This window comes from Macaca fascicularis, chromosome 3, assembly GCF_037993035.2.
Source record: "Macaca fascicularis isolate 582-1 chromosome 3, T2T-MFA8v1.1".
NCBI classification, from domain to species: Eukaryota; Metazoa; Chordata; class Mammalia; order Primates; family Cercopithecidae; genus Macaca; species Macaca fascicularis.
Genome location: NC_088377.1, coordinates 177,404,619 through 177,427,625, shown reverse-complemented (window position 1 = coordinate 177,427,625; position 23,007 = coordinate 177,404,619). Strand labels below are relative to the sequence as shown.

The window sequence follows — 23,007 nt, the reverse complement described above, 5'->3', positions numbered from 1 at the left end:
TCCAGGGCCGGGCAACAGTGACACTCAGCCCAGGCACCACAATGATTTTGCTGTCCTGAAGGCAACTTAGGCTCAACCAGTCCTGGTGTCTGCCAGGCAGGCTCCCAACTCTGCCTCCAGCCCTCGCCCCTGGCTCTGGTATCGTATGTGTGGAAGGGGAGAGCAGCCAACTCTTCGCCGGGCTCTCTAACAAGTTCCGCGGGTCTGTTTGTTAAAGAAAAAATTCCAGTGGGTGCATCCAACACATGGAACTCAAGTACAGAAATTATATTTATCCGCCCCACTGCCAAGGAGATCACATGCCCCGTGAGTCACTCCAGATGTGCTCAAAAACAGAGTCTCTCTGTGGAAGCCCAGTCCCCCAATCCCAGAGAGAGTCAAATGAAGAGAGGTACCGACTCCTGTCCCACCCAGGACGCAGCCTTCAGCCTCCAGCCTTCTGAGGCAGAGTAGGCATTTCTGCACGTCTGCAAAAGGAAGGGAGGGAAGCACTCCATCATCTCACTGGGAAGAACAGCGCGGGCATACCTGCAGCTACTGGGGTTCCATTGGGCTTGAGGGTCGATTCGTCACCTTTTGAAGGACAAGATGCATTGGAAGACGTTGCTGCTTCTGCTGTTGTATTCCAATGCTCAGGCTTCCATGTGCCACAGGTGGAGCAGGGGTGAGTTGCTTTTTATTCATTTGTTTGTCTGATGCTCATTATTCTTTTTTAAATGTAATTCAAAATTTGGAGGGAAGGACATTAGAAGCCCCGCACTCTCCTTTTATCTAATCTCTGTCAATTGCTTGATGCTTCTTGACATGTTCCCCCTTCTTAGAGGGTGATGGGGAAATGACACTGGAAAAAAATCAAAGCCCCTGAGGGAGCTAGGTCGAGGTGGAGAACCCAGAGAGCATCCCTTTCTGGTATCCCAGAGAGAACTCATTTCTGCTTCATAGAAAGTAGAACTCATTTCTTCGACTGCCCCCACCACCTGCAGCAGTTGGGCCAGACCATCTGGAGAGCAGGTGCTGAGGTCTGCTGCTAAAATGATGGAGTGATGGGGGCTGGGATGCCAAAGGCCTGCTCCCTGGGGGAACGAGAGCAGAAGATCTACAGGACGTTGCCTCCTCACCGGGAGGGGATGCATCTCTGCAGCCAGAGGTGGGCAGGTGAGGAGAGCAACCCTTCAGCCTCCGCCGCACCCACCGGCCCCACCACCTACTCACAAAGGAAGGGGCCCCAGCAAAGGCTGTTCTCTCATCACTGACTTCCTCCCTCTCAGGATGTAGTTCCTCCTAGCTGGATGGCATCTTTTCTCCATTTCCCTGGGACTGGCTCTGCTTGGTAGACACCGGGAGCACCTCGAGCCAGAGTTTATCACTGTTAGGAAAGGAGGTACCCACAGCACTGCCCACTCTTCACCAATATGAACTGAAATCTTTCCACTGCCTAAAGTCAACTGAGTTCACTCTCCCAGAAAGAACTGCAACAAGAATGGGCTCCTTCAAGTCAGGCCAGTAGGTGTTTCTAGAGATGCAAAATTGGAAGGCAACTGGCATGGTGGCATGGACGCACCTCCTGCTGGCTTCTCAAGGACCGTGTCAGGGAAGGAAGGAGTGGCCGGAGTGGGGATAGTGCAGCGCAAGAGAAGGATCTGAAATGGGAGGGAGGCAAAAGCTACTGTACTTATGCTGGGTTTCATTTCCTCACGGTTCAACCTGATGTTAGAGACTTACATCTCTAACAGGGATATAAGTCTTTTGAGCTGAGCTGTGAAGTGATCATTGCCCAGAAACAAATAATACAGCATTCTTCATTTTTCTCATAACAACATTGCATACACATGCACATGCACATGTACACCCCTCCCTTTTCCTTTTTTAATTTTTAATGTTTAATTTCTGTGGGTACATAGTTGTTTGTATTTCTGGGGTCTATTAGATGTTTTGATACAGACATGCAGTGAATAGTAATCACATCATGGAAGATGGGGTATCCATCCCCTCAAGCATTTATCCTTCGTGTTACAAACAATCCAATGATACTCTTTTATTATTTTTGTTATTTCTTTACTTATTTATTTTTGAGATGGAGTCTCAGGCTGGAGTACAGTGGTGCAATCTCAGTTCACTGCAACTTCTGCCTCCCAGGTTCAAGCAATTCTCCTGCCTCAGCCTCCAGAGTAGCTGAGATTACAGGCACCCGCCACCACACTTGGCTAATTTTTGTATTTTTAGTAGAGATGGGGTTTCACCATGTTGGCCAGGCTGGTCTCAAACTCCTGACCTCAAGTGATCCACCCACCTCAGCCTCCCAAAGTGCTGGGATTATAGGTGTGAGCCACAGTGCCCGGCTCTCTTTTAGTTCTTTTTAAATATACAATTAAGTTATTATTGACTATAGTCACTCTGTTGTCACACATCCCTGTTCATGATGTGCACAAACTTTGAGGTAGCACTTGGAAGTAAAGAGCAAAGAGATCTTGGAGTTGGGTTCTGTCGCTCCCCTCTGTCACACTGGGGATTTGCTTATTAAACGGGATAATAATGCCCATTCTTCCTAATGCACAGGCTGTTACAAAGCCAAAAGGGATCATTTGACTTGCAATATGGCTTATAAACATAACAGCCACATCATGAGCTACTCTGCAAGGGACCTGATTTAAGTTCCATCTCTATTTGGCAGTGTGATCTCAGACAAGTCTCTTAACCTCTCTGAGCTTTAGTTCACTAACAGGTGACATTAACATCCATCACATCAATAAAACTCACCCTCATTGTGTTACTGTGAGGGTCATATTCAAAAATATAGAAGAAAATGCTTTGTAAATGACAAAGCACAATATAAATATTAGCTATTGCCTACCCATTTTTGAAAAATAAAAATTTTTCATTAAAGGAAGTTTGAGGCTCTTAACAGGGGAATCTACAGCAACATTCTGGGAGCAGCTTCTCTGGACCATGTCCTTCCACATCGGGGAAGGTCCTTCCACAGTGAGTTCACAATCCACTGACTCAAAGCCAGCCCATCTGATATCGAGGCCACTACGAGGCAGCGGATGTGACGTGCTAGATTAATGGCTCAAGTCAGCACTCAGAGTCAACAAATGATATGGAGTCCCTCCAACCATCATCAAATGTCTTCCACGTAGCTGATTTTGTTTTTCATTTTTAACATTTTTTTCTAATTATAAAAGAAATACACAATTCTTGCCATCTTTTTTTTAAGACAGAATAGGAGTCACACCCAAATGAATAACAGTTTTTCCAAATGTATTATTCATTTCACCTTCATCCTTACCCCCACCCTACCTCCAGCCTCAATTCAAAGTACTCCCTTTGGAAAGTCTTAGGGCAATCTCTTCCTGAGATTTTCCTCTTCCACCGCCTGCCCTTCAGCACCCCGCCCCACTGCTACCCCATGTCCATCCTCCTACCCTCCTGCTCCAACACGTAGAAATGTAGACGTAAACCCACAGGCAATATGCACCCTGCTGTTAGGACTGTCTTTTTCCTACCATCCTCCCAGCCTTTCCCTAAGCGCTCTCTAGGATTCCACTCTGGGAGGCAGCTTTTCATGCCAGGATCCAGGATCACCCATTCCAGCCCCACCAGCTTGATGAAGACCAAATGACTCACCTGTGGCCAAGCCAGGAAAGCCACATCTACACACACACACACACACACACACACACACACACAAACACACACACAGGTGGCCCACGTCCCAGCACATACCAGGTCCTGCCAGGGCACTACTGGAAGGGGGAGGACTAGCCATACTTGAGAAACAAATATGCATCTATTAAGGAATATGAATATCTATGCTTTTGTTGAATACACACAAATTATTTTTTAAGTAGTTTAATAGAGCCGCCCTTCCATTTTTTGATGGAACTTATGTCATTTTCAGGTGTCCACTTTAGGGTTGTGTGTGTCCTCAGCCATGAATGTTCCATGAGGGAAAGGCCTGTGGTCAGTACTCAGTAAGTACTCACTGACTGCCAGCCATGGTGGTGCAGGCCTGTAATTCCAATGACTCAGGGGGCTGAGAGGCCAAGAGTTCGAGACCAGCCTGGAAACATAGTGGGACCCCCCCCCCCATGTCTTAAAAAATTAAAATTAAAACAAATTAGCTGGGTGTAGCAGCATATGCCTGTAGTCCCAGCTACTGAGAAGGTTAAGGTGGTAGGATCACTTAATGCCAGGAGATGAAGGTGGTAGGATCACTTAGGCCCAGGAGGTCAAGGATGCAGAGAGCTATGATTGAGCCACTTCACTCCAGCCTGGATGACAGAGCAAGACCCTGTGTCCAAAAACAAAATTGTTTTAAGTATTAACTGCCCAAGTGCCCCATACAGAGCCATCTTCTCACTCCACAGTAACTCCATGAGGCAGGTGCTATCCTGGCCATTTACAGGTAAGAAAACTGGAGAGTGAGGCAAGAAGTGAAGTGCCCCAGCTCCCCCAGCTGCAAGGGCAGGATTGAAGTTGATCCCCGAGGTCCATCTGCTGTCACAGTGCCCCATGCTCATTCGTCCGCTCTGCATATTTCTCCATCCCCATGGGCCACTCACCTACTCCCGGCAACCCCAAGCTCCCCCTACGTGGTGGAGCTTTCCAGCCAAGAGGAGCTGGCTGCCACAGCCCTCTCAGGAGCTCTCCCAGAGGACCCCCACGCACAGGGCCGAGACCCTGGCTTGCTCAGAATAGCACTGTGTTTACAGAGGGCTGGTCCAGGAGCCAAAAAGTAAATGACATCCGTCAGATCTGGCAAAAGATCTTTTACAAATGAGCTTTTCCTTTCCACACCCACTGTCCTTTCCATCGAGTTGCTTCAACTGATTCATTAAAAATACAGTTGTAGTTTGGCTTGAGATGGTCTGCAGCTTGAATCCTTTCCAACAAGCTATTTGCCACAAATGCTACACACAGTTCTGGGGAAAGCATGATTAGCCTGAATATCGTGCTACTGAACATATCGGAGGGATGGGAGGAAAGAAGAAAGAGACTTTTAACCCAGATTACAGAAAGTCAAAGAGAAGGTCGGGCTGCCCAACAAAGACAGGCTACTCCACTGGAGTGCCTCTGGCTGTTTGTCTAGGCAAGAAAGCTTTGAAGGGCTAAGGTGTGGGGGAGGTAGGGGACAGCACTCACTGAGATCAATTAAAAAATAGCTTCTTCCAGGCCCAAAAAGGGACTCCTCAGGGATAAGGAGAGGGTGTGGTGGAGACAGAAGTCAACATCTACTTTCTGATCATTAGCCAAGACAAGAATCACAAATAAACTCTAGATTCACCCTATTAGAAAAGGAAGGATTTTGTAAGGCACTCTATTTGAAAAGAATAGAGCTTAGTGACCAGGGAAGGTAATGTGTTCCTATGGGATTATTTATTCATCTGATGAACAGGAAGGGGCATGATGCTAGGCACTGGGAGTGCAACAGTGAACAAAATAGACAAAATCCCATACCCTCTAGTGAGAGGAAACAGGCAACAAATATATTTATATTTTAAAATAGGTGATTTGTTGGATGATAATAAAGTAGGGACAGAGGCTAGAGAGTCCAGAGGGTTGTAATTTTAAACAGAGTCATCACAAAGAGCGTTTTTCTCCAGCCACATTCAGGTGCACAGGGGCAGGTGTGGAATGGGGAGAGCTGGATTGTGCTTTTGCCAAGCGATTGCAATGGAACAATAAAGGGCCAGGCGCGGTGACTCACACCTGTAATCCCAGCACTTTGGGAGGCTGAGGCAGGAGGATCACTTAAGGTCAGGAGTTCGAGAGCAGCCTGGCCAGCATGATAAACAACCCCGTCTCCACTGGAAAAAAAAAAAAAAAAAAAATAGCCGGGCATGGTGGCACCTGTAGTTCCAACTACTCAGGAGGCTGAGGTGCAAGAATCGCTTGAACCTGGGAGCCAAGATTGTACCACTGCCCTCCAGCATGGGCAACAGAGCAAGCCTCTTGTCTCCAAAAAAAAAAAAAAAGAGGAACAATGAGGGAGAAAAGGAGAATCAAAGCAGGAGAGTGATCCTAAAAGTAGTTATTTTACCTTGCATATCACATTATTATAAGTCAAAGTCAGAGTTTTGAAAAATATGTATGATCCATTTAAGAATACATTTTCTATCAAATGCATAGGCATTCCTTCATTCATCACTAACTACCATTTATCCTTTCTGGAATTATTCAGAACTGAAGAATGCCCAGTCTCTGGGCAGAGGTACCTACAAAAAAGAGCATTGTTCACTTATCAGTGAGATTGGGTTTTGCAGCCTTGGAGATCTGGATTTTAATCCCAGCCCTACCTCACATAAATCGGATGGCCTAGGGCAATTTTCTTAACCTCCAAGTTTCTTCATCTATAAAATGGAAAGTTCATATTTACCTCACGAGGTATGGACAGCACAAGGCACACAGTAGGTGCCCCTGAGCTATTGCATTATTATATCTGAGCTCCACATGTTAAGAGCTTTAGTCTGAGCTCCAGAGGTATCTCTCAGCAGAAGACATGGACAGAACATGCTATAACACATGAATCATGAACTCTGGATCCAGCTCCTGGACTAACTCAGTCCATGTGGCATGACCTTTAGCAAGTGAGTCACTTGTTCTATGCTGGTCGGTCCCATGTGTCCTAGATGCTCATTTGTGCAGGGAATCAAGGAGGAACTGAGCAGCGCTTGGTTTCCCCACCCCATGGCCAGCCTCGGCAGCCAACTTCCACACAAGTTGACCATTGAGTCTCAGGGCCCTTAGGACAGACACACTGAGTGGCCCTCATGGACACATTCACATCCTGAAGAAACGCCTGGACAGTGGGCTGGGTGGGGAGCATTGAATGGAGAAGAAAGTAAACAAATGGGCCCAATTGTACACAAGCAAAAGAGGCACAAAGTCCGTGCTTCTGACATACATGTCACACCAACCTTCTTGTCTGAGGTTCAGTGCTCAGGTGGCACCTGGGGGGCGTGGGATCCTCCTGCCAGTCTCTGGTCTCCCCACCCCACTCTTAGAGGGGGTGCAGTTGCTAATGGGCATCCAGGGAGGAGCACTCAGGCCTCCCTCCCATCAGCCTTGTGAAGGCTGGGCTGCCCAGAGCACTTTACTCACAGGGAGCAGGGAGCAGGGAGCAGGGAGCAGGGAGCTGAACTTAAAGCGACCTCCATAAGTTTGAGGGATGGGGCAGAAGGAAAAGGAAGAAAAACCAGCAAAGCCCTGAAGAGTCTCCAAGGCTGTTGTTTTGGTTTGGTTGTATCACTACCTAGTTTATGTTTTCTTAAATCATTCCAAAATGTATCCTGAGACTGCACCTAGAGCACTGCATTACACACACACAGAGGTGAGGCAGGGGCTGCACATAGCCCATTCGCTCCCTCCCAGGGCCTGGCAACCCTGATGAAACGTTTCAGGGTGGCGTGCAGCAAGATGCAAAACATGCGGCCTGGATGAAGAAACATAGAGGTAGAGAAGGAAAACCACCACGTACAGTGGGGTTCCCAGGAAAGTCTTCCTGCGGAAACAGGATTTTCTAAAATGTAGGAGCCAGTCTAGTTTCCAGCTTTGCACATAAACATCTTGGAGTTTGCCAGCCCTTGTTTCAGCCATCAGCATTTCTGGTGGGGTCCAGCCTTTGTCATTATGGACAAGAACATCTTGGAGTGATTGTACATTGTGAAATTTGACCTCTGTGTTGTGACATTGATCAGATAGAGCTATTTCTCACCCACCACCTCCAGCCTTTCCAGTGGAGATTCCCTCTAGGTCTTGCCTCACGCAGGGAGGCAGATCTGGGCGGCTGCTGAACCACTGAGATGTCTGCCCTAGAGCTGGCTGCACTCCAGCAGCCTAAGGGGCATAACCTTCCCTACCCCTGCCCAATGCACAAGGTCAAAGCAGCCACAGAAATGTAAGGGGCAGCACTGCTAGGGCTGGTGGACCAGTACAGGGGTGGGGGTGAGGAAGGGAGAGAGAGAGAGACCCATCTTTAAGATTCCTGTGCTTCCCACACATACATTCTGATTTTTTACTTTTTAAATGGATTGGTAGGACTTCTTTTTTAGCTTCTAGATATTGATCCTTATCAGTTACATTCATTGGAAATGCTTTCTCCCATTTGCTTGGCTTTTTCTTTTCTTTTCTTTTCTTTTCTTTTTTTTTTTTTTTTTTTTTTTTTTGAGACAGGGTCTCATTCTGTCACCCAGGCTGGCGTACAGTGGCTAATCACAGCTCACTGCAGCCTTGACCTCCCAGGCCCAATTGATCCTCCTGCCTCAGCCTCCCAAGTAGCTGGGACCACAAGCATGTGCCACCATGCCCAGCTAATTTTTTTTTATTTTTAGTAGAGACGGGTCTCACTTTGTTGCCCAGGCTGGTCTCAAATTCCTGGGTTCAAGTTATCCACCCGCCTCAGCTTCCCAAAGTCCTAAGATTACAAGTGTGAGCTGCCACGCCTGGTACAAACTTACATCCTAAAGCAATAGCCATTCCCCTTGTCTGAAGGCTGAAGCTATTTCTAAGTCTCCACCAAACTATGTTATTATTCAGTACGATACCAAGAGCTATTGGAAATGACAGAGTTTCCATTATCAAGCCCAGCTTTGAATCAGGAAGTATTTTCTTCTTGGCTCTTTGAGAACTAGGGGTCCGCCTGGGGTGAGCATGTTAAAGGCATGTTGCTGTTCACAGGGCAACAACTGAGTGAAGAAAGTCCAGGTCTAAGATCATGAATAACTTCCAGGCAGGCAGCCACAGGCTGGCTGTGATTACAGAGAGCAGGAAGGGCTCCACGCCCTGACATTCCCTCCCTATCGCCTTCATCTGCTGGGACTGGGGTTTTTGTTTTGTTTTGTTTTGTTTGTTTGTTTTTTTAAGGGAACAATACCTTTAATTTGGCAATAAGAGATCAATTCTAGCAGAATTAAAGAAGTCAAGTCGCTCTTAGATCCTATCCTAAGAAGGGGGTTTCATCCACCCCCTTTCTTCCTGGCGGGAAGAAAAGAAGAGCATGAAGAAAGAAACAGGCACACCTTGACCTAAGACCAACTCATCTCATACCAAGGAGAAAGCAGAGACAAAGCCCATGCCCTCTCTGTGCCTGCACTCCTCACCTCCAAGAACGTGATGACCTTGGGCTCTTCAGTTGGCCTTGTAAGGCCCCATCAGACAGGCAAGAACTCTGAATTGTTTTATGGTAGAAGGACACCATCGGCCTGTGATGTGGATAACACAGATCTGGCTGCCTACTGGAGCCTGGGAGCTGGAAAAAGTCCCAGTGCCTATGTTTCACTCCCAGAGATGCCCACAGATTGGCCTGGAGTGTGGTCTTGGGTATTCGGGTTTCTAAAAGTGCCCAGATGAATCGAATGTCTAGTCAAGGCTGGGAACCACCGGTCTAACCAGAGAGCGGCCACACAGCCTAGGGTCAGCGTCTTCCACACAATTTCAGGTCAGGCTCACTCTCACTAGGACAGTGGTTCTCAACCTTGGCTGTCATTAGAAGCACTTAGGAAGCTTTACGAAATCATAATGTGTTGGTTGCACTCTGGTTCAGTTAAATCAGAACTCTGGAGCCAGGTCCAAGAAACCGCTTTGGTGACTCTAACAGTGTGAACTAGTGGCGTCACAGACACCTCGCTCTCCTGCGTTCCACCTGACACTACAGGCACTGGCAGTGGATGAACAGGGGCAAAGGCTTCCTCAAGTCATGAAATCTATGATTCTGTGGGAAACTGGCTCTTTTTTGGCAGACTCTGCTGAAATGCTGGGCTAGTGAATACTGCCATGGAGCTGATGGCTTCTTCCCTGAGCATGGTCTGGCAAAACAGAGCTGGTCACTCTGCTGGCCGAGGCGACCATTAGTGCAGGAATTTGGTCATCGACAGCTATGCCTGGCACACACCCTAGAAGCCTGCCAGGCTCTGCCACGGGTACAGAAATATAAAACTATATGGATCCCAGTCCTTGAGGAACTTGTGGTATCGATCATAAATGAGTTACTAAGAAAGTAATTTACAGCAATACTATGATACATCCATCAGGCTTTTCTGGGACATGGGAGATCCCCACCAGTGAGCTTTACAGGAAAGTTCCTCTAGGTTAAAGATGTTTCCTTTTTTGTTTGTTTGTTTTTATCACTTCTGATGGAAATCTTTCTAAAATGATTTCCATCCTTCTCTGCCTTTTTTTTTTTCTTTTTTTTTTTTTTTTTTGAGATGGAGTCTCACTCTGTCGCCAGGCTGGAATACAGTGTGGCACAATCTCGGTTCACTGCAAGCTCTGCCTCCCGGGTTCAAGCAATTCTCCTGCCTCAGCCTCCCAAGTAGCTGGGATTACAGACACGCACCACCATGTCCAGCTAATTTTTGTATTTTTAGTAGAGATGGGGTTTCACCATGTTGATCAGGATGGTCTCAAACTCCTGGTCTCATGTGATCTGCCCGCCTTGGCCTCCCGAAGTGCTGGGATTATAGGGCCACCGCGCCCAGCCTGCCTTCTTTAACTGCGTACACTGAACATAATTTGACCTTTTCTCGGTGGCTCAAGGGCACTATTATCAACTAGCAGAGCTGCCATGTATGATTAAGCAAAATATGCCTGTGCAACTTCAGGAGGTGCCAACACCTTATAGTCTTGATTTGTACCGTTATTTCCCCAGTTTTCTGGTAGATCACAATCAAGTGTCTTAAAGGAGCTGTACCTTTTTCTCTCAGCTGCCGATCATTTCTGCACAGTGCCTGCTCCCCAGAGGGGCCGTGGAGGTGACCAGGGCTATTTGCTCCTAGCCTGACGTGGTCATAGAGAACTGCAATTTGTAATGATCTTTCCTATACCCTCTGATGTTCTGTCTTCTCCCTCACTTGACCCCAGCCAGTGCCTAATTCTTGCTATCCTACGTACCTCTAGTAGCCATTCATCTTCCTCCAGTTACCACTTCTACATGCAACCACTGGGGAACAGCATTGTCAAGTCACTGACTTTATACTAAATGCATTCCTAAATCAGCCAGCCTTGGCTGGGTGCGGTAGCTCATGTTTGTAATCCCAGCACTTTGGGAGGCCGAGGCAGGCAGACCACTTGAGGTCAGGAGTTCAAGACTAGCCTGGCCAACATGGTGAAATTCTGTCTCTACTAAAAATGCAACAATTAGCCGGGCATGGTGGCACGCACCTGTAATCCCAGCTACTTGGGAGGCTAAGGCAGGAGAATCACTTGAACCCAGGAGGTAGAGGTAAGAGTGAGTCAAGATTGTGCCACTGCACTCCAGCCTGGGTGACAATGCAAGACTCCATCTCAAACAAACAAACAAAAAAATCAGCCAGCCCTTGGAGAAAGCTCTGAGCTTGACCCCACAATGATGCCCTAGATCCAAGGGCCAGGGTTTTGTGCAGCTCTCTTCCTTTATTTTGTCACCTGTGTTCAGATTCTTGGCAGCTATATTTTGGATGTGCCTGAGGTAGCCAGAAGCCTGATCTTCTGATTTAAAAGGGCATAAACCAGCACTTCATAGTGGTAACATGCTAAGATGTGTGCTGTGCTATCAGGGAACAGTGTTTTCAGGGAACTCACTCATTGACTTTGGAGCTTTTTGTTTGCTCATCATTTCTGCTTTGCTTTATTTTGCTTTGGTTTAATATAAATTCCCTAAGGCATGTGTATCCCTAGGCATATAGATTTTACAAAACTTTCTCAAATGGTTCTTCCTTTTTCTTTTTCTTTTCTTTTCTTTTCTCGTTTTCTCAGATGGTTCTGATGAGCAGCCAGTTTTTCAGCCACTGGTCTGGCATGCCTGAGAGCTTTCTAGGCCACACCAGGGGGGTGTGTCACCTCTCTCCTCACTCTATGTCCACCACCACTTTCAAGTCAGTCCTTTTTTTTTTACATGGAGTCTCGCTCTGTTGCCCGGGCTGGAGTGCAATGACGCAGTCTCGGCTCACTACAACCTCCACCCCCCATGTTAAAACGATTCTCCTGCCCCAGCCTTCCAAGTAGCTGCCATTACAGGCACCTGCCACCGCGTCTGGCTATTTTTTTGTAATTTTAGTAGAGACGGGGTTGCACCATGTTCGCCAGGCTGGTCTCGAACTCCTGACCTCAGGTGTTCCACCCGCCTCGGCCTCCCAAAGTGCTGGGATTACAGGCGTGAGCCACCAATCCTGGCCAAGTCAGTCCATTTTAAAGACTCCTTGACTACCCCGCAGGTGGATCAGAGGGAAAAGTCCTGGGTACACACAGCAGCCAGGAACTCACTGTTTTCTTTCTTTCAGCCGTGCTCTTCCCTGCTGCCCACCGGCCAAAGAGGTCCTCATCACTGCCATTGAACCCAGTCCTGCAGAACTCCCTGGAGGAAGTGGAGCTGCTCTTCGAGGTAGGCAGAGGGGAATGTGCTCAATCCAAGTCACCCAAAAGGCACTGCACTTTCTCTCTCTTTTTTGGAAAAGAAGTGACCTGAGCCCCTGACCATGAGTGACCCCTGCTGTGGTAGGGACTAGCCTAATTTGTAGAGGTCACAGAATCTTGCTCATTCATAAAGTATTCCTCATGCCTCCTGTCTTTCCCACATGCTATAACAGAGAATGATGGCGTTAGGAGTTCAGTTCAGTTTAAATTAAAATTAGAATTGGCCCATAGGCATCAATCCTGGCGCCCAGGCAGCAGAGTGTGGCAAAATTCCCAAGCAAAGGCCTTGAGGCAGGACTTGCCAGGAAATGCCAAGCTGTTGTCTGGGTGCAGCCATGTCTCCAAGGCCCTGCATGCTGTGACAGCAGTGCTGTCTGGATGAGCTGCCAGCCCAGCTGGGTTTCTGGAAGCCACGGACCACCCTGCCAGCTCTCTTCCACTGCCTCTCACCTTGCATCACTGAGACCCCACTCCTCCTCCAAACCACAGGGTCAGTTTCCCAAGGCCACCCAGATTGGTTCAGTGTTATGATTCCAGGCTCGAGATCTGAGCTTTAGTCCTGGCTCTGTCACCCGTCCGCTGTGCCACCTTGCATAAGCCATAGTTTCTCTCTGGGCCTGACTCTCCTCATCTGTTAAATGAGAGAATTCAACTATGCTGTCCAAAATTCCCGTCCCGCTGTGACATCCTCTGACTCCATGCACTAGGACTGTCTGGTTAAGAAAGAGACAGCTGGGCCAGGTGCAGTGGCTCGTGCTTGTAATCCCAGCACTTTGGGAGGCTGAGGCAGGTGGATCACCTGAGGTCAGGAGTTCGAGACCAGCCTGGCCACCATGGTGAAACCCCATCTCTACCAAAAATACAAAAATTAGCCGGGCGTGGTGGCATGCACCTGTAATCCCAGCTACTTGGGAGGCTGAGGCAGGAGAATCACTTGAACCTGGCAGGTGGAGGTTGCAGTGATCTCAGATCATGCCACTGCACTCCAGCCTGGGCGACAAAGCGAGACTCCATCTCAAAAAAATAAAATAAAATAAGAGATAACTTGCTGTAGCCATGTAGTTAAGTCAGGGGAGAGATTTCAAATCCTGCCTTGGGAACCAGACTGGGAAATGCAGAGTCTTTGCCTAGTCTTGAACATGGGAGTCACACGAAGAGATCTATATTTCAGAAAGATCATAGACAGTGCCATGGAGGATGAACTAGGGCAGGGGAAGACGGAGACAGAGAGAAGAGTTAGGATTTGGAGTCATTCCGTCCCGACTGTGAGCCTGGCACTACGCAGGGAAGTGCGTGGCAGACGCAGCTCCTATGCTTAGTGGGCAGGTGAGAGAAAAGGGCAAACGTCTGTATCCCACTTGATTCCTAGCACAATCCTCTGCATCCTTCAAACTCTGAACATTTTTCCAGAGGTCTTATAGTAAATATAAAGAAACTAGAGCTATACCCAAATAAATAGATTGTTTGCCAAGGATGTACTTCTTGACTTTTCCAAAAGCTGCCAAGAAGAATCAGTTCGAACATCAGTCATTTGGCTTGGCGCAGTAGCTCATGCCTGTCATCCCAGCACTTTGGGAGGTCGAGGCTGGGGGATCATCTGAGGTCAGGAGTTTTCGAGACCAGCCGGACCAACATGGTGAAACTCCATCTCTACTAAAAATACGAAAAACTAGCCGGGCATGGTGGCGGGCACCTATAATCCTGGCTGCTTGGGAAGCTGAGACAGGAGAATCTCTTGAACCCGGGAGGTGGAGGTTGCAGTGAGCTGAGATCGTGCCACTGCATTCCAGCCTGAGTGATAGAGTGAGACTCCATCTCAAAAAAAAAAAAAATCAGTAATTTTATGACCTTTATGTCTGAACTCTTTTTTGAAAAGCTGGTTTAACACAGAAGAGAAACAGGAAGGGACCAACAGCCCGATCCAGTCACACCTTGTCTTTGAATAGAAAAACCAAGCTAATGCAGAAAGAGTCTCCCAGCTTCTGCCTTAAAATTATCTGAAATAGTTGATGCTTTAGATGATCTTTGTTGGGTGGGAGAAAGAAAGGGAAGAAGGAATTTATCCAGGACACTAGAAACTATAATTAGTCCCTTAAATACTGGCTTTGAACCAGGCACTCTATTAGCTTTGTCCATATTTGTCTTATTTACCTCTCACAATATCCCAGTGAAGTAGATGCTGTTACTAATTATTTACACAGAGAAGGAAAGTGAGGCTCAGAGAAGTTAAGTAACTTGTCCAAGATCACACAGCAAGTGAGAAAGTCACAACTGGAACTCAGGTCTCTTGGGTTCCAAAGCTCTTTTGGCAGCTGCCTCCCTAAGGGAAGGTGTGTGATAATGAATACAACTGTGTCCTCAGCAATGCCCCACTTCATATTTTTGCACATTCACGTTTCTCACCAGTTCCTGCTGGCCGAACTTGAGATCAGCCCTGACCTGCAGATCTCCATCAAGGACGAGGAGCTGGCCTCCTTGCGGAAGGCCTCGGACTTCCGCAGTGTCTGCAACAACGTCATCCCCAAGAGCATCCCAGACATCCGCCGGCTCAGCGCCAGCCTCTCCAGCCACCCTGGCATCCTCAAGAAAGAAGACTTTGAAAGGACAGTGCTGACCCTAGCCTATGCGGCCTACCGCACAGCCCTGTCCCATGGCTATCAGAAGGACATCTGGGCGCAGTCCCTCGTTAGCCTCTTCCAAGCCCTGAGGCATGACTTGATGCGCTCCTCACAGCCGGGAGTACCTCCCTGAGAGACTGGCCCACACCAGGACCTCGGAGCAGGGACCAGCACAGTAATCCAGAAAGTCTTCATTCTCTATTCCATTTACAGAGACCAGCAACAAAACACGTACCGCTGACACAGAGCAGCAGAGATCAAACACAGTAACGCCGATGCTCTTTTCTCTCCTTGTAGTTTCCTAGAAGACATATCTGATTCATGCCATCATGTGACCTGGAAGGGCTGGAGTGGTAATTCAAGATGCCTCCATGGGCAGAATGGGTTGCCTGTGGCAGGCAGAGGTCTGATATGCTTCAACCCAGAGCACCAGCCACACACACTCAAGAGTGAAGACAGGCCGGGCACAGCGGCTCATGCCTGTAATCCCAGCACTTTAGGAGGCTGAGATGGGAGGATTATTTGAGGTCAGGAGTTCAAGACCAACCTGGGCAACACAGTGAAAACCCATCTCTACTAAAATCACAAAAATCAGCCGGACACGGTGGCGCATGCCTGTAATCCTGGCTACTCAGTAGGCTGAGGCAGGAGAATCATTTGAACCCAGGAGGTAGAGGTTGCAGTGAGCTGAGATCATGCCACTGTACTGCAGCCTGGGGAACAAAGTGAGACTCTGTCTCAAGAAAAAAAAAAACATTAAAAAAGGATTGAGGAAGGAGCTAAAGGAGACATCATGGCAGGAAGATGGGGGACAGATTCCTTCGGTCCTAAGGGACTAGGGTGCTGGGATGAATGAACATTTTTCCAGAGGTTCTATAGTAAATATAAAGAAACTAGAGCTATACCCAAATAAATATATTATTTGCCAGGGATATACTTCTTGACTTTTCCAAAAGCTGCCAAGAAGAATCCATTAGAAAATCAGTAATTTTGGCCGGGCGCGGTGGCTCACGCCTGTAATCCCAGCACTTTGGGAGGCCGAGGCGGGCGGATCACAAGGTCAGGAGATCGAGACCACGGTGAAACCACGTCTCTACTAAAAATACAAAAAATTAGCCGGGCGCGGTGGCGGGCGCCTGTAGTCCCAGCTACTCAGGAGGCTGAGGCAGGAGAATGGCGGGAACCCGGGAGGCGGAGCTTGCAGTGAGCCGAGATCGCGCCACTGCACTCCAGCCTGGGCGACAGAGCGAGACTCCGTCTCAAAAAACAAAAACAAACAAACAAAAAAGAAAATCAGTAATTTTATGACTTTTATGTCTGAACTCTTCTTTTTTGAAAGCTGGCTTAACACAAGAGAGAAACAGGAAGGGGCCCACAGCCCAGTCCAGCCATACCTTGTCTTTGAATAGTAAAACCAAGCTAATGCAGAAAGAGTCTCCCAGCGAACAAGGTGGCATGAAGACCCGTGCCTGTCTGTCTTCATGTGAAAATAATGTAGCATCATCAGAGCACTAAATGCTCCAAACAAAAATGATTTTCAGATGACAGAATTCTACCCTTTCAAATGCCAAAACTTTCCTTTTAGAGATATTGACTCGATATCTATTTAAACTATACATACATATCACCTTAAGCTTTTGTTTAGTGTAAGATCATCATTTAAACATTCTTGCCGGGCGCGGTGGCTCAAGCCTGTAATCCCAGCACTTTGGGAGGCCGAGACGGGCGGATCATGAGGTCAGGAGATCGAGACCATCCTGGCTAATACGGTGAAACCCCGTCTCTACTAAAAAATACAAAAAACTAGCCGGGCGAAGTGGCGGGTGCCTGTAGTCCCAGCTACTCGGGAGGCTGAGGCAGGAGAATGGCGTGAACCCGAGAGGAGGAGCTTGCAGTGAGCTGAGATCCCGCCACTGCACTCCAGCCTGGGTGACAGAGCAAGACTCCGTCTCAAAAAATAAAATAAAATAAAAAAAATAAATAAATAAACATTCTTGTGTGTGTGCGTGTGTGTGTGTGTGTGTGTGTGTGTGAGATATGAGAGAGATGGAGTCTCGCTCTGTCGTCCTGGCTGGAGTGCAGTGGCACTATCTCGGCTCACTGCAACATCTGCCTCCTGGGTTCAAGTGATTCTTCTGCCTCAGCCTCCCAAGTAGCTGGGACTATAGGCGTGCACCACCACACCTGGCTAATTTTTGTATTTTTACTAGAGACGGTTTTTTACCATGTTGGCCAGGCTAGTCTCGAACTTCTGGCCTCAAGTGATCCACCTGCCTCAGGCTCCCAAAGTGTTGGGATTATAGGTGCAAGCCATTGCACCCGGCCATATCATTATTTAAATATTCTAATGAAGAAGTTGGATAAGATAATCTCTAAGACTCCTACCTATGAAGTTTCTACAATCGTTTAACTGTGAGATGCTATAAGGAGAGCACCTGGACCTAAGAAGTCTGCTCAACTGTTTGTACCGACGCTGACAGGTCCCAGACTCCTCATTCCGTGTTCAGTTCTGAGTTTTTCTGCTGTCTCCGTCACTGTCAGACTATTAGAGCGTATTTTCCTTTGTTGCCAATACAACTTGCCCTTCACAGTCTGTTCTTTCGTAGCTGGCCATCGCCTACAAACTAAGATAGCCAGGCTTGTTATAATTCTATGTTAAATAAGAGTTAATAGATAAAGGCCTCTGCTAGGGGTTGAATGTCTGGGTCCTAATAAGGATTCCTCATTAGCTCAGAGATCTTTCTGGCTTCTCCTAAGTTTACGGCTGTGTTCTGCAAGCTAAAGCTGCAATAAGTCTGATCTTGGAATGAGTGAGGATTTATTGGGCTAAATTTGATTCTGAAATGGGTATTTAACAATTGTCATTTGATAAGGATGAGGTCTGGACTCCTTCCAAATCTTTGAGCAAATAAGCTTTGCCTAGCAGTGCTACCTGCATGATCTTTTTGGAGAAATACTGGGATGCAGGAAGAAGGTATTCATCATCAGAGAAAAACACAGTTTTGCATCCTGATATTCTCAGGCTCAGAAGATGAGTAAGTCTCAGTCTCTCTTTCTCATTCCTTGACCATACTGCTCTTTTACCTCCTTCAAATACAGATTCTGATGTATGCTTTTTTTGTTCAATCTTTCTCTTTCTAAATGTACATGTTCTCTCTGACACGGTCACTCTGCTTGTCTCTTTCTTTGTTTTTTTTAGTTGGTAGCTCTGCTGCTCTATATTTGGGCCCAGTTCCATATATCTTTGGGTCTGTTTTTCGATGCATCTGCAAGACTCTTCTGCTTGACTTTTGCTCTATCTCTGCTGACCCACACTCTAACACTCACTGTCTGTCAGTCTTCTCTGGGTATCATTGTTTAAATAAAGCAAAAGTCAGTGTACAGACGGTGTTGGGATCGCCCAGAGGCAGATAAACACGGTAGCCTACCTTCACTGTTTGTACTTTTCCTAGATGTCAGGTGGGGAGTGGATTAGCAATGGCCTCAGTCCCTAGACACTGTGCAATACCCTGATAGTCAGTGTCCCGCCCTGAGGCTCCACTCCCTTGACAATGGATCTGAAAACTTTCTTGTACTCAGAATCATCAGATAGAAAGGCCCACCCCTGTAGTCCCTGACCACCATGTTATGTAGATGGCTGCTCCCAGTAGTTAAGAAATCCATGGATGGGAGGATGGTTCCCAGGAACACTCACCCAGCAACAAAAAAATTAAACACAAATTGGGGCCTGAATTTCTGTGGCAATCAATGACTGAAAAAAAAAATAGAAAAAAGAAGGACACGACCTTTTTAAAGACAGATGAAGACTCGTTTTCAGTAACTAGAATCCTAAAAACTATTTTAATCTGAATGCAGATAATTGTTTACCCACAGTTTTATAACAATGACTTCATTGACATGCAGAATCGAATACTATGATCACCACCAGCAGCCAGCAAACCCTATTCTTTGCCCAAGGAACAGTAGAAATGTAGACTAGACAGACAAACAGGGTCTCCTATTTTGCCTCATTAGTGCCACACTCTACACAACTAGTCATGAAGGGGTCACATTTGGTTATAATTACTATTAGAATAATATGGGAGTGTGATGTTTATAGTGGAAACTTGCCCATGACTTATGTAACCATTTCTGCTGACAAATTTTAGGATCTAAAAACTTTGTGGGTTTTTTTGTTTTGTTTTTGTTTGTTTGTTTTTTGAGACAGTCTCTCTCTGTCCCCAGGCTAGCGTGCAGGGGCACCTCTGCCTACAGGGTTCAAGCGATTCTCCCACCTCAACCTCCCGAGCAGCTGGGACCATAGGTGTACATCACCATGCCCTGCTAATTTTTTTGTATTTTTAGCAGAGATGGGGTTTCACCATGTTGGCCAGCCTGGTCTCAAACTCCTGACCTCAAGTGGTCTGCCGGCCTTGGCCTCCCAAAGTGCTAGGATTACAGGCGTGAGCCATCGCGCCCGGCCCACGATCTAAAAACTTTCTACGTTTCCTCCATCGTTGGCATCCTCACAGCTATCTCCAGTGTCACTCAAGAGACATCAACAAACATTTAACTGCTGAAACCTTCATTGCTCTGTCACCTCACCTTGAATCTAACAAATCAAAGTATTTCTGCAGGTCCAACAGTCTAAAATTAAATGCTTGTTAAATTATTTTGTACAACACCCCTTACTTTCCTAATCCATTTCAATATCTTATTTTTTTTATTGTGGTCAAAAACACATCACGTAAAATTTACCATCTTAACCATTTTTAAGCATATAATACAGCAGTGTTAACTCCATGAATGTTGCTGTACGACAGACCCCCGGAACTTTCTCATCTTGTAAGTCTGAAGCTCTATACGCATTGAACAACTCCCCCTTTCCCCCTTCCCCCTGCCTGCCCCAGCTCTTGGTACCATTATTCTGCTTTCTGTTTTTGAGAGTCTGACTACTTAAGATACCTCATACAAGTGGGATCTGGCTTACATTTCTTGAGCATTGTATTCTGGAAAAGTGTTTCCTTCCTCTGAAAAATGGGTAGAGTTCTGAAGGAGAACTACTGGTGTTATTGTATCACTTGCTGTACCTATTTTTATTTAACAAATATTCGTCTACGGTATAATAAAAATGTCATGATTGAGTTGCTCACCGGAATCTTTGTTATCTCAGAGTATCTCGCTGAGGAATCTGAAATGGTTCATGGGTTTGACAGTGGATGTTGACTTCCACAGCTGCTTATAATTATCCGGTGTCTTTAATGTTTGCGACCAAAACATCACACGTGGTATTGTTCATTCTGAGTTTCAAAATCATAACCAAAAAAATGAGGCCAGAATGTAGTAAATACAGTAGCCAGTCTTTAACATGCATTTAAAGAGTTGAGTCATCCTAGCCCATCCTATGATGGCAAGATAATTTCAAAGGGGACCTGGGCTGTCCACAGTTGCACCTGCCTTAAAAGTCAAGAAGAATTTGTTTTTTGGGTGACTTCCCTGGTCACTTTAGCCTGGGGATCATTTCCAAGTAGTATAGCTGCAGATCTTGGAACGCCATTCCTGTGTTCTGTGAATTCAAGACAACGTGGGTTTTATAACCCTTTGACTCTGCTCAGCATCTCCCAGATCAAGGTAAGGTCATGTTGCCAGGAACCACTACTTACAGAATGTTTGGGCTTTTGCTTTTGCTTTTCTTCCTTGCCCCAAATCCACATGTCCGTTCTGAGAAAAGAAGCTAACAACTTCTTCCAGTCTGTAAGCAGGAGAAATTCCAGAGTTCAGCTGCAGCTAAGACCTTGTCCCTGAACTTGTCAGCTTCTTCCCTGCCCTCCCACCTCCTCCTTTTGTACCAGCCAAAGAAGGGCTTCGGTTTCCTTTTTGGAGAGCCTCAGAGAGAAGCATTTGAGCACCTACTCTAGCCAGAGAGTCCACTGACATCTGGGCATGAGACTGGCATCTAGACTTTGCCAGGGAGGCAGCTGTACTTTCCAAAAGATCTGGAGTCTTTCTCACGGGCTCATACCCTCGGCTGGCCTAGACCCTTTATATTCCCCCCTGGTGCTGGGGCGAACGATCTTTGCCAGCAGGGAAGTCTGAAAGGCTTAACTTTGTACTCTCTGAGGCAAATTCTCCAGAAGGAATGTTGCATTTTCTCCCTGCCACCAGGAACATTCCCTTCCTAAGGTCTAGATCAGCAGGTGGCCCTCCCAGCCAAAGCTCTGTGTCCTATGATCCGAAACAATAAAGCTGTGCTTGGGTACGTGAGATTATGTTTACGATGATGGTCATCACTCCAGCCGTAGGAAGTTGGAGAAACTGAAAAATAAGCTTAGCAGGCTGCCTAGGTTCTGCGGAATCAGCAAGCCCCCGCTGTGACCAATCAAGAGCGGCCTCGGCGAGAGAAATTAACTCTTTCTTTTCAATTTGCTGATTGGCTTTGAGGAGTGGGCGGAGCTACTGCCTCTGTCCCAGCTTCCCATTGGTGGATGAAAGTTAAAGGTGGGCCTCAAGTAAGTTTTTGTCCTTTGATAAAAAGGAATGTCGTGGGGACTTTTCTTTTCTGCTTTGGAGGCCCAGGCTCAAGGCAAATTATAAGTAGGGAACCAATCTGAGGGAAAGACATGTGAACAGAGTTAAGATACCAGGTCCTGGGAGCGACCAGCAGCCCCACCTGAAGTCCGCCTGCAACTCTGACAAGCTCAGGTGCTTGTTTTAAGGAAAGGGGCTACTAGATTCTTACGAACAGGGAGCCTAGGTAGGAGATGAAACAAGGACTCCCCAAAATAGGTCATCAGAGGGAGGAAAACTGATGGAGAGCACAATATGCTCTGAGCGTTTTTCATGTTTTTAACCTTTTAAATGATTTCTTCAAGGCCGAGCAGCAGCAGCAAAGGTGTGGTTTAATGGATTAAGAGGGTTTTTGCTGACACCTAAAATGAAGTTACTCTATTACTAATCAAGCCGAGAGAAGGCCCACTATGCCCCCGTTTATCATCCTTTCCCAGTTCCTTTTTGCTGGTCACAAAACGATGCTCATCAATCCCACCTAAAGCAGGAGGCCGGGAGCCCAGCCTCTTGCAGAAACAGCGAGGGTATAACTGCCCTCCAGTTCTGCCCCCAAGACGAAGGAGGACTCTTGGAAGCCAAGAAAGGTTTAAGAAGTCTCTCTGGATAGAGAGCAGTGCCCAGGGAGGAAGCCCTTCGCCGGCAGAGCGGGGTCCGAGGACGAGCTGGAGAGGACAGCGGCGCGATGGGCCTGCTGCAGGGCCTGCTCCGAGCCCGGAAGCTGCTGCTGGTCGTCTGCGTCCCGCTCCTGCTGCTGCCTCTGCCCGTCCTCCACCCCAGCAGCGTGAGTACCGACCTGCGCCCGCCGGGGGTCAGGGAGTCAGTGGGAGGGCAAAGAGGGGAGGTCGATGGGGAACATGGGGTGCTCAGGCAGTCCCTCAAAGTGGCTTGTGGTGGGTTTAAAGAAATGGAAGGGTTTTTCTGGAGGAAACCAAGATACCTTCTTCCTAAAAGCTGTCATGTTCATCTCCTATCCCAGTCCCAGTGCCCCAACCCCATGGCCTCCACCAGGGGTCAGGACAGAGTAGGGGCCTTGGCAGAAGTGACTGATGGATGTTGCACCAAGCAGCAGGCCAGCCCGCCCCAGCAGCCAGGGCCAGCGACACCCATGCAAACGACATGGTGCATCTGTGTTTGTCGGGAATTCACCTGGGACCCTGGTTATCTGAGAGCCCCTGGAGACACAGAAAGAGCTCCCAACAGTGGCACTGAGGAGAAGGCTGGGGGAGGAAGAGAACGGTGGAGCCAGTCTGTGGTCTGTGGTGGCATCCTGGTGGGCTTCGATGACCACAGTTGAAGCTCTAATCCCGAAGGCTTCTATCAGCTTTAGGGAATGAATGAGTAGAGAAGGAAGGAAAGAAGAGCTTGGCAGGCTGCCCCAGTCCCATGCATGTGGCCTTGAATTATTTGTGTCTTCTGTGTTTTCTTCTCTGTGCCCTTGAAGGACAGACAAAAAGTG

The 23,007-nt window shown here is 47.4% G+C and overlaps 2 protein-coding genes and 1 long non-coding RNA gene across 7 annotated transcripts in view; 2 read left to right on the top strand and 1 right to left on the bottom strand.

Annotated features, from left to right (window-relative positions):
- LOC141409935 (uncharacterized) overlaps positions 1 to 23,007 on the bottom strand; it is a 250,137-nt gene that overhangs the window by 178,809 nt on the left and 48,321 nt on the right. The gene's annotated exons all lie outside the window — the stretch shown is intronic.
- FAM180A (family with sequence similarity 180 member A) lies at positions 356 to 15,937 on the top strand. The gene is made up of 3 exons (XM_005550862.5): positions 356 to 664; positions 12,255 to 12,355; positions 14,794 to 15,937. The coding sequence occupies exons 1-3, from the start codon at positions 589 to 591 to the stop codon at positions 15,136 to 15,138; spliced, it is 522 nt and encodes a 173-aa protein (XP_005550919.3). The 5' UTR covers positions 356 to 588; the 3' UTR covers positions 15,139 to 15,937.
- SLC13A4 (solute carrier family 13 member 4) overlaps positions 21,543 to 23,007 on the top strand; it is a 46,799-nt gene continuing 45,334 nt past the window's right edge. For both annotated transcript variants that reach the window (XM_005550864.5, XM_005550863.5), the window contains exon 1: positions 21,543 to 22,332. In XM_005550864.5, the coding sequence (XP_005550921.1) occupies positions 22,234 to 22,332 (99 nt within the window). In that variant the 5' untranslated portion in view covers positions 21,543 to 22,233. The remainder of the gene's footprint in view (positions 22,333 to 23,007) is intronic.

Bases quoted from the DNA above. Each gene is read 5' to 3' on its own strand.
- FAM180A (XM_005550862.5), top strand. From the start codon at position 589: ATGCATTGGAAGACGTTGCTGCTTCTGCTGTTGTATTCCAATGCTCAG. The intron at 665-12,254 runs GTGAGTTGCTTT...TCTTTCTTTCAG, and splicing joins GTGCCACAGGTGGAGCAGGG to CCGTGCTCTTCCCTGCTGCC. The intron at 12,356-14,793 runs GTAGGCAGAGGG...GTTTCTCACCAG, and splicing joins AAGTGGAGCTGCTCTTCGAG to TTCCTGCTGGCCGAACTTGA.